Source organism: Moschus berezovskii, chromosome 10, assembly GCF_049115385.1.
Source record: "Moschus berezovskii isolate FMDL1 chromosome 10, NW_MosBer_1.0, whole genome shotgun sequence".
NCBI lineage: Eukaryota > Metazoa > Chordata > Mammalia > Artiodactyla > Moschidae > Moschus > Moschus berezovskii.
The window spans coordinates 37,403,737-37,419,612 of NC_142469.1; the positions used below are offsets into that span (position 1 = coordinate 37,403,737).

Sequence of the window (15,876 nt, forward strand, 5' to 3'; positions counted from 1 at the left end):
TCGGGGAAAATTTGGGGTTTGCCGCGTTGGGTGTGTGAAGGGAACTGTTTTGTAATGCAGAGCCATTTCATGCTTGCATCACTTGAAAGTTGTGTAGGAGCCACCAAATTAGAATAAATCGTCCCCTGATTAGGAATGTAAAAAATAAGACTTGGTTATCTGACATTGACAAGTTACATGACGTTGGCTGTTTTTTTTCAGGCGCTTTAATTTAATCTTAATTGTATTTTGAACCACCCACCTCCCCTCCCTGCGCCCCAGGAGCAGCAAGTTACATGGATCATTTATCCAGAAAAAGCCGCCATATGTACATACACAAAAATTTTCCTGCAACTCCAGGTGCTTCTAGGACTCCTCTGTTAGGTAACCTTGTTACACAAAATGTTTGAGCTCTACTTTTGTAACTGACATTTTAGTATACATTTTCAAGGCGATTTGCAAACAAAACAAAAAGTATTTGGAAGTGGTTTTTTTTTTGTTGTTGTTGGTAGTATTTTTGCTATTTAAAGAATATCAGACACAGACTCAGATTTCTATTAAAATTTCAAACAATGCAGTTCGGTGATACTTTAGAAATTTGTGATGTGATTTTCTTTTTTTTTTAGACAGATAATTTTCTCAGGTTTATTGAGGGTGTAATTGACATTTAGAAATTGTAATATGCTTAATATGTGCAACTTAGTTTTGATATATACATGTGTATATACACATTGTGAAATGATCTCCACAGCCAACTAGTTGACCTATCCATCACCTCATAGTTACAGTTTTTTTGTGTGTCATGTGTTTGGTGAGAAAACTTAAGATTTACCCTCTTAACACATTTCAAGCATATAATAATACACTTTTAACTGTAATGGCATAAGGTACCATTAGATCTAGACATAGATAAACTTTCAAATTCAGAGTTAGATTTGAAATTATTCTCTTAAGTTTGGTCCTGCACTGCTTTTAGAAATAAGAGAATTTAATGTAGGCATGAGTTTAGTAAAAAAAAAAAAAAGGCAGGAAATTATTTTTTCTATAATGTATACCATTTGTCCTAAGAGGAGGAGACAGGAGTTGAGAGGTTTCTGATGCTCATTGGGTATTTACAGATTCTGCAATCACAGTAACTTCAGTCAGTGAGAAGGCCCTTCATTGTCCCCAGAGGCTGGAGGGAGTGGTTTCAATTTATCTGTACATGTCAGAAGCCATCTGTAATGTCTTTGCAAACTAACCTCTTAAAATTTATTTGTTATAATAGCATGTTTGAAGGCATAATATCATCCAAGCGTTATATCCATTTATTCCATTGTTTTTTATGGAGAAGAAAACATCATAGTGGTTAGAAATTGTTAATTAACTGAAGAAGGACTTGGAGGTTATATTGCAGCCTCTAAACCTTTGCTGTGGCAAAGAATATAGTGGAAGAAGATACTTTATAAATACTATCCAAATTTAGTATAATCAGACAGTGTATCTTTGCAACACATTTATTTTATCTAACCTTTGACAGTAATAAACCTTTGGTAAGTCAGGGCATGTCTTTCCAATACAGTTTTCTTCAGCTGTATGCTAAGAATAGATTACTTTTACAGAATACTAATGTAATTATTTATGTTTATTCTCTTCTTAAGTAAAGCAAACCTTTAAAATTATTTTTGAAGCTTAATTTATACGTCATTTGTAAAACTTAAGCGTGGTTTCTTTAGCAAATGAGCAGGTGGTGAAGGTCAAAATGATGACCTCTGAGTTGGTTCATGTAGACACTTTTTTCCTTAGAATTTAAAGAAAATTTGTATATTTGAAACACTGCCCAATATTACCTTTTGATTACCTTGAGTGATTTTAGAGCTTTTCTGAAAGCAGAAGGAACCAGTCTTCTGACTGAATTTATTAGCAATATCATTTTGGTTTTGAGGGCCAGTGTTAAGACAGGGATACATAAATAATTTCTACTATTTAAATGAGTTTGTCTCAATATGTGGGTTAATCCTAGATGTCCAAAAACTAGTTTGTTTATACAGTTATGTAACTAGACTAATCTTCCTGCTAGTGCAAGAGACACAGGTTCTATCCCTGGGTCCAGAAGATCCCTTGGAGAAAGACATGGCAACCCGCTCTAGTATTATTGCCTAGAAAATCCCATGGGCTGAGGAGCCTGATGGCTACAGTCCGTGGGGTTGCAAAGCGTTGGACATAATAACTAAACAATAGACAACTAAACTAGACTAAAGAGAAAACCAAAGATAATATAGAACCAGTTCTAAAAAGTTGGAGAAAACTTTCTTTTTAAGGTAATGGCAATTAAAACAAGTAGGAATAATTAGTGGGTATGGGAAGTATTGAACTTTGGACCTTTGCTGTAGGATTTAATTTTGCTTCGGCTTTATCCACAGTTTTTCAGCTTTACAAAGATAACTGTTATAAATGAAAATAAAATGAGTATTTTCTTATATTCCCATGCAAAGATCAAGCAAAAGTGGCCCTCCCCCCCTTTTTGATTGGCAAGTGTGGTTAGAAAGCTAACTTTATTTTCCTTTGCCTGCTTTTATTTTACTTTTTTTAAACTTTCAACTTTTTTTTTTGTATTGGGATATAGCCGATTAACAACGCTGTAGTAGTTTCAGGTGAACAGCGAAGGGATTCAGCCATACATACACATGTATCCATTCTTCCCTGAACCCCCTCCCATCCAGACTGGCACATAACACTGAGTTCCATTAGCTATACAATAGGTCCTTTAAGGTTATGCATTTTGAATACATAGAAAACTTAATTTTAAGTAGAACATGTGTTATGTTTTTTATGATTTGGTTGAGTGTGTTTGAGAATACTCCATTATTCACAATGTATAATAGTTTCAGTTGGTTGAAAGATGAATGTATTTCCCTTAGGTTTTAAACATCTAGTGTGATGTGGTGGTATTTTGAGTACTTGCACTTATATTGAGTTTGTTGCTTTTTATAAGTCATACTTTCAAAATATTCATATATTTAATCCTTAAAACATTTGGAGGTGGGATATGGCAGTTTTAAAGTATGCTAGAATTAAAAATTTTATAGAAAATACTTACACGATCTGAAGAAGCGTCATTTGTTCAAGTGCCTCAAGCCTTCATTGCCTCACTGCCTTTCCCTGGTTGATGCCTGGCTATAAGGTGTTTGGTGATGTCATAATGATGGTGGTAGTAAGTGGTGTGATTATGTCAAATACTAAGTCTTTCTGTGGTTTTGAATTAAATGAACCCAGAAGTACAATGATACCAATGAAACATAACTCTTCTGCCTAAACTCAGTTGAGCATGTTCTTTTATAATAGGCTTTCAGGGATGAGTGGTTAATCTCAGCTTTAGTAATGACTTTTGTGAAATGAACCTGATTATTACTGATAGCCTCTTGGCTTGATGAAGGTGGTAAACTAATCTGAGGTCAGACAATAAATGGTGAGTTGACAGCCTCTGTTGTGAATGTTTCTGTATGTTGAGGACAGAAGGTATTTTACAGTCTCGAGTTTCCTGACTGGATCAGATGTGTCTGTGTGTACTCTGAGAAGATGAAATGAAGGCTCTCAGATTTTACTGCGTTTTATCTTAATTAGTTCCCTCAAATTGTGTATTAAAAGTGAATAATGCAATCATTTAGATAACTTCTAAAGCTATAATGAGATGCTAATTATTATTATTACTTTACGGATATATATAGTTACAGTGGCAAAATAATATTCTACAGAGTGGGATTTGTTGTATACGGTCATTTTAAGAATGGGGATGATCAACATAAAAGAACATCAAATTGCTCTTCATACTAAATATTTTACTTGCACTTTCTACTTTTCTTTAATTAAAAAAATTCATTGTTGTTACCTAGCGTAGTGCTTGGCACATACATAACTACTTGGTAAATGTGAGTCATTCTTTCAGTATGTATTGTGTGGTAGGCATTGTACTGGCCTCTGGGAGTACAACATTGAATAAGAAAGTTCCCAGCTCCAAGGGAACTTACATTCTAGTAGGGAGGAAGCAGTTTGTAAGTAAACCAACAACACAATAATGCAGCTAATGTTAAGTACTGTGAATAAAAGGGAGCTGAGTGAGATGATATAAGATGGGTGATTCTGGGTAGACAAGGCCTCTCTGAGGAGGTAACATTGCTCTGAGACCTGAGTGGTGAGAAGCAGCCAGACATGAGGGCAGCAGTGTTCAGGCGGAGGGTAAACAGACAGCTGCAGGGTGGAAATGAATTTGGGAAATTTGAAAAATATCAGTGAGTCTGGAGCATAGTGACCAGGGATATGAGGTGAGGGAGTCCTTTAAGAGTTTGTAAGGATTTTAGGTTCTATTCTATGTGAGGGGAAGGCAGTTGTGGATGGTTAGGGAGATGACTGTTCATTCTTTCACTTAGCACATTGAGTGCTACTGCAAGGCAGACCTTGTTTTTTGTTCTACGTACTGGGGAGGTGAAGCAGACGTTTGCGATCCTTGGTGTTGATAGATCACTCCTGGCTGTTTTGTGGGGGGAGGAAATTGTGGTGGGATGGGGAAAAGATTGGTAGTAGACAAACCGGTTAATAGGTCATTGCAGTGATTGGGTGAAAGATGATGGTTTGGATTAGAGTGGCAAGAGTGGACAGGAGAGAACAGAATGAGTCTGGAATATACTTGAGAAATAGGGCTAACAGGATTTAGTGATGGTTTGGAGGTGGTAAATGAAGATGAAGTCTTAGTGGTGGCTTCAGCAATTGTAATGGATGGGAGTGTCATTTCCCAGGGTGGGGTAGGTGAGGAAGTAAGTGGAATTAAGAGTTGTGTGTTAGCCCGGATGGAGGTTGAGATGTGTTTCAGAGGTTCAGGTAAGATGTTGGGCACAGAAGTCTGGATCTCAGTGGGGAGGTGGGAGAGCTGGAGGTAGCAAGTTTGAACACGGTGTTTAAACATAGTCACATAGAGTATCCAGAAGACAGCAGAGGTTAGCGTTTTCTAGTCAGAGAGAGGAAGAAGACCATCCAAAGAGAGACCGCGAAGGAGCAGCCGCCAGTGAGGCAGGAGTGAAACTAGGAGAGCGTACATGGACATCACCAGATGGTCAACACCGAAATCAGACTGATTATTTTCTTTGCAGCCAAAGATGGAGAAGCTGTATACAGTTAGCAAAAACAAGACCAGGAGCTGACTGTGGCTCAGATCATGAACTCCTTATTGCCAAATTCAGACTTAAATTGAAGAAAGTAGGGAAAACCACTAGGCCATTCAGGTGTGACCTAAATCAGATCCCTTATGATTATACAGTGGAAGTGAGGAATAGATTTAAGGGACTAGATCTGATAGATAGGGTGCCTGATGAACTCTGGACGGAGGTTCGTGACGTTGTACAGGAGACAGGGACCAAGACCATCCCCATGGAAAAGAAAGGCAAAAGAGCAAAATGGCTGTCTGAGGAGGCCTTACAAATAGCTGTGAAAAGAAGAGAAGCAAAAAGCAAAGGAGAAAAGGAAAGATATAAGCATCTGAATGCTGAGTTCCAAAGAATAGCAAGGAGAGATAAGAAAGCCTTCCTCAGCGATCAGTGCAAAGAAATAGAGGAAAACAACAATAGGAAAAACTAGAGATATCTTCAAGAAAATTAGAGCTATCAAGGGAACGTTTCATGCAAAGATGGGCTCGATAAAGGACAGAAATGGTATGGACCTAACAGAAGCAGAAGATATTAAGAAGAGGTGGCAAGAATACACAGAAGAACTGTACAAAAAAGACCAAGATAATTATCTTCATGACCAAGATAATCACGATGGCGAGATCGCATACCTGGAGCCAGACCTCTGGGAAGGTGAAGTCAAGTGGGCCTTAGAGAGCATCACTACAAACAAAGCTAGTGGAGGTGATGGAATTCCAATTGAGCTCTTTCAAATCCTGAAAGATGATGCTGTGAAAGTGCTGCACTCAATATGCCAGCAAATTTGGAAAACTCAGCAGTGGCCACAGGACTGGAAAAGGTCAGTCTTCGTTTCAATCCCAAAGAAAGGCAATGCCAAAGAATGCTCAAACTACCGCACAATTGCACTCATCTCACATGCTAGTAAAGTCATGCTCAAAATTCTCCAAGCCAGGCCTCAGCAATATGTGAACCATGAACTCCCAGATGTTCAAGCAGGTTTTAGAAAAGGCAGAGGCACCAGAGATCAAATTGCCAACATCCGCTGGATCATGGAGAAAGCAAGAGAGTTCCAGAAAAACCTCTATTTCTGCTTCATTGACTGTGCCAAAGCCTTTGACTGTGTGGATCACAATAACCTGTGGAACATTCTGAAAGAGATGGGAATCCCAGACCACCTGACCTGCCTCTTGAGAAACCTGTATGCAGGTCAGGAAGCAAGAGTCAGAACTGGACATGGAACAACAGACTGGTTCCAAATAGGAAAAGGAGTACGTCAAGGCTGTATATTGTCACCCTGCTTATTTAACTTATATGCAGAGTACATCATGAGGAACGCTGGGCTGGAGGAAGCACAAGGTGGAATCAAGATTGCTGGGAGAAATATCAGTAACCTCAGATATGCAGATGACACCACCCTTATGGCAGAAAGTGAAGAGGAACTCAAAAGCCTCTTGATAAAAGTGAAAGAGGAGAGTGAAAAAGTTGGCTTGAAGCTCAACATTCAGAAAACAAAGATCATGGCATCTGGTCCCATCATTTCATGGGAAATAGACGGGGAAACAGTGGAAACAGTGTCAGACTTTATTGTTTTGGGCTCCAAAATCACTGCAGATGCTGATTGCAGCCATGAAATTAAAAGACGCTTACTCCTTGGAAGGAAAGTTATGACCAACCTAGATAGCATATTAAAAAGCAGGGACATTACTTTGCCAACCAAGGTCTGTCTAGTCAAGGCTATGGTTTTTCCCGTGGTCATGTATGGATGTGAGAGTTGGACTGTGAAGAAAGCTGATCGCCGAAGAATTGATGCTTTTGAACTGTGGTGCTGGAGAAGACTCTTGAGAGTCCCTTGTACTGCAAGGAGATCCAACCAGTCCATTCTAGAGGAGATCAATCCTGGGTGTTCATTGGAAGGACTGATGCTAAAGCTGAAACTCCAATACTTTGGCCACCTCATGCGACGAGTTGACTCACTGGAAAAGACTCTGATGCTGGGAAGGATTGGGGGCAGGAGGAGAAGAGGATGACAGAGAATGAGATGGCTGGATGGCATCACCGACTTGATGGACATGAGTTTGAGTGAACTCCGGGAGTTGGTGATGGACAGGGAGGCCTGGTGTGCTGTGATTCATGGGGTCGCAGAGAGTTGGACACGACTGAGTGACTGGACTGAACTGAATGTTCCAGAGGAGAGGAGACTGAAGGAAGGAGTCAGAAGAGTCAGAAGTTAACCTTCTGGAAGAGGCAGAGTCACATGCTTCCAAGAGGCCAAGTAAGATGTGATAGAATAGATCAGTGCCACTGCCTAGTTTCAGTGAGAGATTAAAAATTTTTAGACTAGTAGGGATTCAGTTCAGTTCAGTTCAGTTCAGTCGCTCAGTCGTGTCCGACTCTCCGCGACCCCATGAATCACAGCACGCCAGGCCTCCCTGTCCATCACCAACCCTCGGAGTACACTCAAATTCATGTCCACAGAGTCGGTGATGCCATCCAGCCATCTCATTCTCTGTCGTCCCCTTCTCCTCCCGCCCCCAACCTTTCCCAGCATCACAGTCTTTTCCAGTGAGTCAACTCGTCGCATGAGGTGGCCAAAGTATTGCAGTTTCAGCTTTAGCATCAGTCCCTCCAATGAACATCCAGGGTTGATCTCCTTTAGAATGGACTGGTTGGATCTCCTTGCAGTATAAGGGACTCTCAAGAGTCTTCTCCAACACCACAGTTCAAAAGCATCGATTCTTCGGCGATCAGCCTTCTTCACAGTCCAACTCTCACATCCATACATGACCACGGGAAAAACCATTGCCTTGACTAGACGGACCTTAGGGATTAAAGATCCTCTAATCCAGTCAGCCCATTTTATTGGATTTATAGGATTGGTACATAAGTGCTTAGTAAGTGTTTGGGTGGCTTTCTTTGCCCTTACCACTTAATCAAGCTAGGGTGACCAACTGTATGGGTTTGCCTGGGACATTCAGTTTTGAAACTAGCGGTAGTGTCTCCTGGGGCTCCTTACGCTGAACAGTGGCTGAATCTTGACTATAGGATTCTGCCTAGGTATCTGAACTGGGTAAAGGTTTAAATTACTTTAAAGAGATTTTGAATTACTTTAAAGAGTAGATTTAAGATCAGGAACTTTGTTTTATGCCGTCTTTATATAGTAGATGTCTTCATTGCTTTATTGATGCTGTTTCAGTACTAAAGTTCAGAATTCTGAAGTGAACTCGTTTTTAACTAACTTTCTGAAAGAATGGGATGAAAAACCACCTCGTAGACTACATGGACTACATATCATGTAAAGTTTAAAGTTTTCTATGAGGTGGTTTTGCTGTCGTGTAGAGGCAGAGATTGTGTGTTTATTGATCACAGTCAGTGTACATTGCTTTATCATGACATTACTGAAGCTTTTTTGAAGCTTTTTCATTAATTCTGAACATCCTATCTCATTTTAAGAATAATGTACTGAGAAGTTTGACTGGAAATGAAGTTTTTAAATTTGGGGGTGTTATTTTATAAATTTTCTCAAAACTTTATTTTGGAGTGTTTTGCAACTGAAGTTCTGTTTTAGTTTTGGCTCTTAAGTATTGGAAAATTAAAGGTTGATTGAGAAATAATGAGCTTACTCTGCTTTCATTGGAGACCAATGGCTGTATGAATTTTCATTAGGTCTAGCAACTTTACTTGGCAGTGTTTATTTTTATTGGGACTTTTATTTCTTCCTGGGTGCTGATGATCCTTCTTAAGTTTGAACTTAATTTGCTACCATGTAGAATATTTTCTCTATTAATTGATATTATGAAATAGTTACATTCAAAGACAGAGGTAAACTTCTCTGGAATACCACTTGTTATACTCCCTCCTGTTTATAGTGGTTTTATTAAAAAACCTCTTACTAGTTTTTAATTATACCTATTTTTTCCAGGTTATAGATAGAAACAAAGGCTTTTTGAGAGACTAAATTAATTATGTGGCCTTCATTCCAAATAGCTCCAAAAATACTGTTTTGAATACAGCATTTCATGTAACCAGAATATAAGATAGGATATCTGTAGCCTCTCCACATATGAAATCAACAAGCACATGATTTTTTTCATAGAAAGAGATAGTCTTATACTGGTTGCTACCTTAACCCTCCTGAGTTCCTTGTCTTATATGATGAGAATATTACTGGTTTGGATTCACACTTTTTATGTGAAAGATGAACCACTTATTTATTCATCTGATCTTGGCCTTATTGAGTTAATTTTAACCTCAGCCTGAACCAACCTAGTTTAAAGCTCTTCCCTGTTATACTCAAATTGAAAATAAGAAAATTTAGAATCACATTTGAAGACTATATAGTGTTACAACTTTGGTGGTAATGTTTTTTAAAATTAATTTTATTAGTAATTTAGTACTAATACTGATAATAGTAGTTTTAATAATAATAGTTAATGAATAACTTCCAGATACCATTTTTATATTAAGAATGCAAAGAATGCTAGCTGCTAATTACTTAAACTTCAATTTATTGAAATCCTTAAATGCAAGAAAGCCAATTAACTTAGATTGAGGTGGATTATTTTTCCCCAGTTTGATTGAGATGTAATTGATATGTAATGTTGTATTAGTTTAAGGTATACAATATAGTAATTTGAAATATATATATATATTTCAAAATTATTACCATAATAAGCTTAGTTAACATCCATCACCACACATATTAAGAGTTTTTTTCCCTTGTGATGAGAACTTCTAAGATTTACTCTCTTAGTAACTTTCAAATATACAGCATAGTATTGTTATCTATAGTCACAATGCTGTACATTATATCCCCAAACTTATTAATCTTATGCCTGGAAGTTTCTGCTTTTTTACCGCCTTCATCCTTTTCTCCCACCCTCCCACTCCCTGCTCCTGGAAGCCACCAGTCTGTTGCCTGTCTTTATGAGTTTTGTTTGGATTCTGTGTCTAAATGAGATTATACAGCATTTGTCTTCCTCTGGGTATTTGACTTAGTGTGATGTTCTCAAGGTCTATTCACCTTGCAACAAATGGCAGGATTTTCTTCTTTTTGTGGCCGAATAGTATTCCATTCTGTGCAAACACAGTTTCTTTAGTCATTCATCTGTTGATGGACCCTTAAGTAGTTTCTGTGTTTTGGCTATTATAAATAATACAGCAGTGAACACGGTGGGGTGGGGTGGGGTGGGGGATGTAGATATTAATATCTCTTTGGGACAGTGATTTTATTTTCTTTGGATATATACCCAGAAGTGTGGGTTGCTGGATCATGATAGTTCTATTTTTAGTTTCAGTATGGGGAGCCTCCATGCTGTCCTGTGGTGGCTGTACCAGTTTTGCCCACCAATAGTGTACAAGGTTTCTCTTTTCTCTGCATTTTTGCCAATACTTGTTATTATATTTTTGATAACAACCATTCTAATAGGAATGGAGATCTCATAGTGGTTCTGATTTGCATTTCCCTGCTACTTAGTGATCTGAATCACCTTTTCACGTAGCTGTTGCCACTTGTATGTCTTCTTTAGAGACATATTTATTTAGTTCCTTTCCCCATTTTTAATCAAATTATTATTATTATTTTTCCTATTGAGTTGTGTGAGTTAGTTCTCTGTTTTGGATATTAACCCCTTATCAGATAGATGACTTGCAAATATTTTCTCCCATTCAACAGATTGGCTTTTCATTTTGTTGATGATTTCCTTTGCTGTGCAGAAGCATTTTAGTTTGATGTAGTATACGTTTTATTTTTGTTGCCTTTGCTTTTGATGTCAAATCCAAAAAAATCATTGCCAATTCTGATGTCAAGGAGCTTACCCCATGCGTTTTCTTCTAGGACTTTTATGGTTTCAAGTCTCACATTTTTTTAACCCAGTGAGTTGATTTTTATGTGTGGTGTTAGATAAAGACTAGTTTCATTCTTTTGCATGTGCTTGTCCAGTTTTCTCAATACCATTTATTGAAGAGACTATTCCTGGGCCCTTTATTCTGTCCATTGATCTGTGTGTCCATTTATTCTGCCCTTTGAAAAATATCTTTGCATATTAATTCAGTTATCACAATAGCTCTAAAAGATAGATACTATAATTTTTTCCAAATGGCAACCCACTCCAGTATTCTTGCCAGGAGAATCCCATGGATGGAGGAGCCTGGTGGGCTACAGTCCATGGGGTCGCAAAGAGTCGGACACGACTGAGCGACTTCACTTCACTTATTTACATATAAAGAAATGGGGGCACAGATTGGCTAACTGACTTACTCAAGATTTCACTGCTTATAAGAGTGGTACATAACTTGAACCCAGACAATCTAGTTTCATAGTCCACATTTTTTCCCACTGTGCTATACTATTAATTCTATAATTAAAGAAAAATTAAGATAATTGGAGTCACTTACCCTGGAGATAAACAGTCCTGAATTAAAGTAGAAGAGTGGGGTGAGTAACAGATACCTCTATGGTATTAGGTTTTTTTCACTTTACCTAGGTATTCTCCAGTGGGGTATAAGATTTTCTGTTTCTGTTTTCCTGATTGCTATTAATGTGGATATTTTTCTGTGTTTTAATCTTCTATTTAATTTTTTGGTGACTTTTTTTAATGCCTTTGATGCTTATTGAAGATTGTTTTCCCCCATTTTTTAGGAATTTTGGCCAACAGCCCGTCAAATCACTTTTAATTATTAGTTAAAAAAAATTTTTTTTTTTTTAGCTGCCTTGGAAAATATTTACTGATCTTTAAATAGATGCTTAAATGCACACTGTCTCAAGGGATAGCTTAAAATTTCCTGGATTTTAAAATAGACAACCAACCCACCCCCCCCAACCCTGTTTTAATCCTTCTAAAGGAAAGAATATTTTTAAGATCTAATTATAAACCTTCCAAAATTTTATTTTATACTAGGAACATTTATTGGTTACCCAGTGGTTATAACACTGCATTTATTGAGACGCTGTCTTAAATGTGCAGCACTGTGCTAGAGACTAAAAAAGTTGCCTTTCATTGTTCCTATTTGGTGAGGAAGAAGAAAGTCATACAAATATGAGTTAATATAGATTAGTAAATGTTGTTATGGTATTTTAAATGATATATTGGGAGAGTACAAAGTAGTAGTTATTTTAATACTCCCGGGAAGAATCAGAGAAAACATTTAGAGCAAGTTAATTCTGAATCGAGACACTTAAGAGAGAGAGGAGAAGTAGCTTGGAGTCAGAAAGGACCTGATCTCTTTCTGAGGCAGTGGTTAGGTATGTGCAGCTACAGAGTGTTGGGAGCTGGAGCGGGGGAGGTAGGAGTTGTAAAGTATTAGAAAATGAGGTTTGCCAGTTGGTGAAGAACTTTGCCAAAGTTAAGGAGTTTGAGTTTTATTTAATATGCAGTAAGGAAACCACAGACCTTTGTGAGCAGAAGAATGATGTAAGTGTATTTTCTGATAGTAGGGTAGAGGCTGGCTTGGGCAGCCGCCCCAACAGGACGTCTGTGCAGTAGTTGAGCCAAAAGACATAATCTGTGACAGTGGAAAGGAGAAGAGAGGTCTAATTCGGTGAATACGTCTAAAATGGACTGAAGAGTTTCAGAAACTGATTAGACATATGAGATAAGGAAAATAAGGTTTTTGGTTGTTTTCCTTGGTTTTATTTCTTTTTAACTTGGTTTCTACTGATAATAGAATGGGGCAGTTGAAGGCTACTGTTCTGAACTTTGTGCAGAAGTACTTTGTACTTGTTAACATTTCAGAGATGTTAGATCATGAGATTTGTTTATCTTATGTCAACTAAGAGTAAATATGCTTTGATATTTTCCATTTTGTTCTGTTTTATTAAAAGGGGTTGGTCTCAGTGCACTGAATGGGTGATAACCTGCATTTAAGAAAACACTGTACTTTGTATTCATGGTTTGTATTATATATTCAGCTTTTTATTTAAAACTATAAAACTGCTTTGTCAATTTTTTTTTTGGCTTAGTGTTGTCATTTTTAAAATTCAGTAAGGTTAGTTCTTCTAAATGCAGTCACAGTTATGTTAGCATATTATGGAAGACTTGATATTGTATTAATTTTTGCTTCCAATTTAGAAAAGAAGCTTCAGAAAGAATATAAAATATAATAGATAACTTACTCATTTTATGTTCATCTTCCTGTTTTTTCCACTGTGAGAAATATTAATAGTTATTAAATATGTTAATATTTAGTATTCTATTTAGTATTAAATACTGGACATTTAACAGTTGATGCATTTAGTATTCTATTTTAAATAGACAAATTCTACTGTCTTCCAAAGAGAAGCCGCTGTTCTTACAGAAATGCCCCTTTCTCCAGAGAGCAGATCCTACACAGTCGTTCAGTTACTGTCATCTGACGGGACCTAGCTTAGATTTTATTTCAGAGATCACTGAGCCTTATTTTAAGTTATTTTTAAAGTGCCCATATCTAGAAATTGAGTAACTCCCATTTTAGTAGTGTAGTCTTATAACAATTGGGTGAAACTTATATCGCTTGGTAAGCGTATTCATGTCATGTCTAGTTCTGGCTGCCTTGTGATTCTGGATTATGTTGACTAGAGATACAGCATATCATTCTTCTCAAGTTGAATTTATTCAATCTGAAATTAAAGCTTAGAATGTTATTTTAATCATGACATTTTGTTAATTATCTCCAGTGTTCTAGGCATATAAAATACCATGTCCTTTAAAAAAACTGGTTATATTTAAAGGAGAAGACAAATGTGAACGCGGCCTGGAGGAGATCAATTTCTATAGATAATTCGGTCATTTCATGATACTTCTGCCATTTTGGGAAATCTGAATGAATCTCTTGTTCCTTTAAAAGGAAAAGTTTAGCAAAAATAAGAGCATTGTGATACTATTATAAGTAAATTAAAATGTCTTACTGATTTAAAGGAATAAGATGCTGTTCTGAGTAGGACATGTTTTCCCCACTGACTGATCAAATGATTTGTCTGATGTGATTGGACTTATGCTTTCTTTTTCTAAAGTTCATTTGATGAGGGTACCTTCCTATGAAAAGTGCACAGGTCTTTTGTCAAAATGTTTGAGTTACTTTGTTTCCCTGGTAGACTGTCCTGCAGCTTTAAAAAGCTTCCTAATTTGTTTCTCTTACTGGACTAAATTAATTGTGGTATTATTGAAACAGACTTGTAGCTATCAACCAAAACAAAGAACCAATCTGTTCTAAATTCTTTATTTTGAATTTGAAGAAATTTTTTTCCTTTTAAATGTAGAAATCTAATTCATTTTATGAACATTAATATGTGATTTTGAATTTTTGAACATTTTTTTGAAAACTTATGGTACTTGATTTGCCTGTTAGAATGTACCCATTTTGTTCCAAAATAGGGCATATAAGTTGGGTACCCTTTCCAGGAAAACATATCTCCAAAGGCGGGTATAGAATCACTGAGGTACTTAATAACTAAATTATTTGGTTTGTTATTGGTGGGGGTTAAGCATGAAAAAAATAAAGCCTATTTTTCTGATTATTAAAGTAATAATACAAAGCATAAGAGTCAAATTACCAATAATCCTACCATCTAGGAAAAACTGCAAATAGTATTTTGATGTGCTTCTTTTCCAGTTGCTCTGTGCATTTTTTGTTTGTTTGACTCTTTGCTATATATATGCTGGCTGCAACACTGAGTCAAGTCTGGAACACTGGTGCCTGCCCTTAGTGAATATTACTACTGTCTGGAAGGAAGACAGATACTTGCACAGATAACTTTAATTTGATATGGTGAATGCTAAGCTAGAAACAGGCCAAAAAACGAGTTCAGAGAATTCCTAGAAGATATGAAATCTGAGGTTATTTGTGAATTTCCCATTTATTGCATTTTATACCTTAGTTAGATTGATAATATAAGCATTTTACACTTTTAAATCTTCATTATTTTAATGGCCTAGATTCTGTTCCTTTTTCCCTTTTTGGGTTTATTTGTAATAGTTCCTTATTAGAAATAATGCTTAAAGAACATTCTAAAAACCCATTCTCCCAAACGTTGGATTCTTTTTTCTTTAGCTTTATTGAGATATAATTGATAAATAAAATTGTAATGTATTAAGGTGAAAATGTGATGATTTGGTTTATGTGTACATTGTGAAAGGATTCTGATTAGAGTTGATTAACATATCACCTCATTGTTTACTTTTTTCAGTTGAGAACACTTAAGTTTTATTCTCTTAGCAAATTTCACTTATACAGTGTTAACTATAGTCATTGTATTCTACATTAGATTCTAAGACTTAGTCATCTTATAACTGAAAGGTATCCTACCAGCCTCTCCCAGTTTCCCCATCTCTTGGACCCTGACAGCTACCATTCACCTCTCTTTGAGTTCAACTCTTGTTTTTAATTCCACATGTATTGTACCGTGCACTATTTGTCTTTCTTTGTCTGGCTCATTTCACTTAGCATAATGCCCTCCAGGTTCATCCGTGCTGTTGCATATGGCAGGATTTCCTTACGTTTTATGGCTGTATAATATTCTGTTGTGTTTGTGTCTTTGGAAAAATGTTATTCAGATCATCGTTTATTTGGATGGTTTTTAGCTGTTGAGTTGTATAAGTTCTTTATATGTTTTGTGTTACTAACCTCTTATTGGATATATGGTTTGCAGATACTTTCTCCCGTTTCATAGATTGACTTTTCTCTCTTTTTCCTTCTTCCTCTCTCTCTCTTTTTAATTTTCTTTACTGTTCAAAAGCTTTTTAGTTTGTGCCATGCTGTGCTCAGTTGC

General features: G+C 36.7%; 1 protein-coding gene across 4 annotated transcripts in view; it reads left to right on the top strand.

Annotated features, from left to right (window-relative positions):
• Positions 1-15,876, top strand: part of CEP85L (centrosomal protein 85L) — a 209,058-nt gene that overhangs the window by 64,914 nt on the left and 128,268 nt on the right. Inside the window, exon 1 of one of the 4 annotated variants that reach the window (XM_088840585.1) lies at positions 65-363. The exons of the other annotated variants lie outside the window; for them this stretch is intronic. Coding sequence (XP_088696711.1) covers positions 276-363 — 88 coding nt within the window. The 5' untranslated portion in view covers positions 65-275. Of the gene's footprint in view, positions 1-64; positions 364-15,876 lie in introns of those variants that run through there. 4 annotated transcript variants of the gene reach the window in all.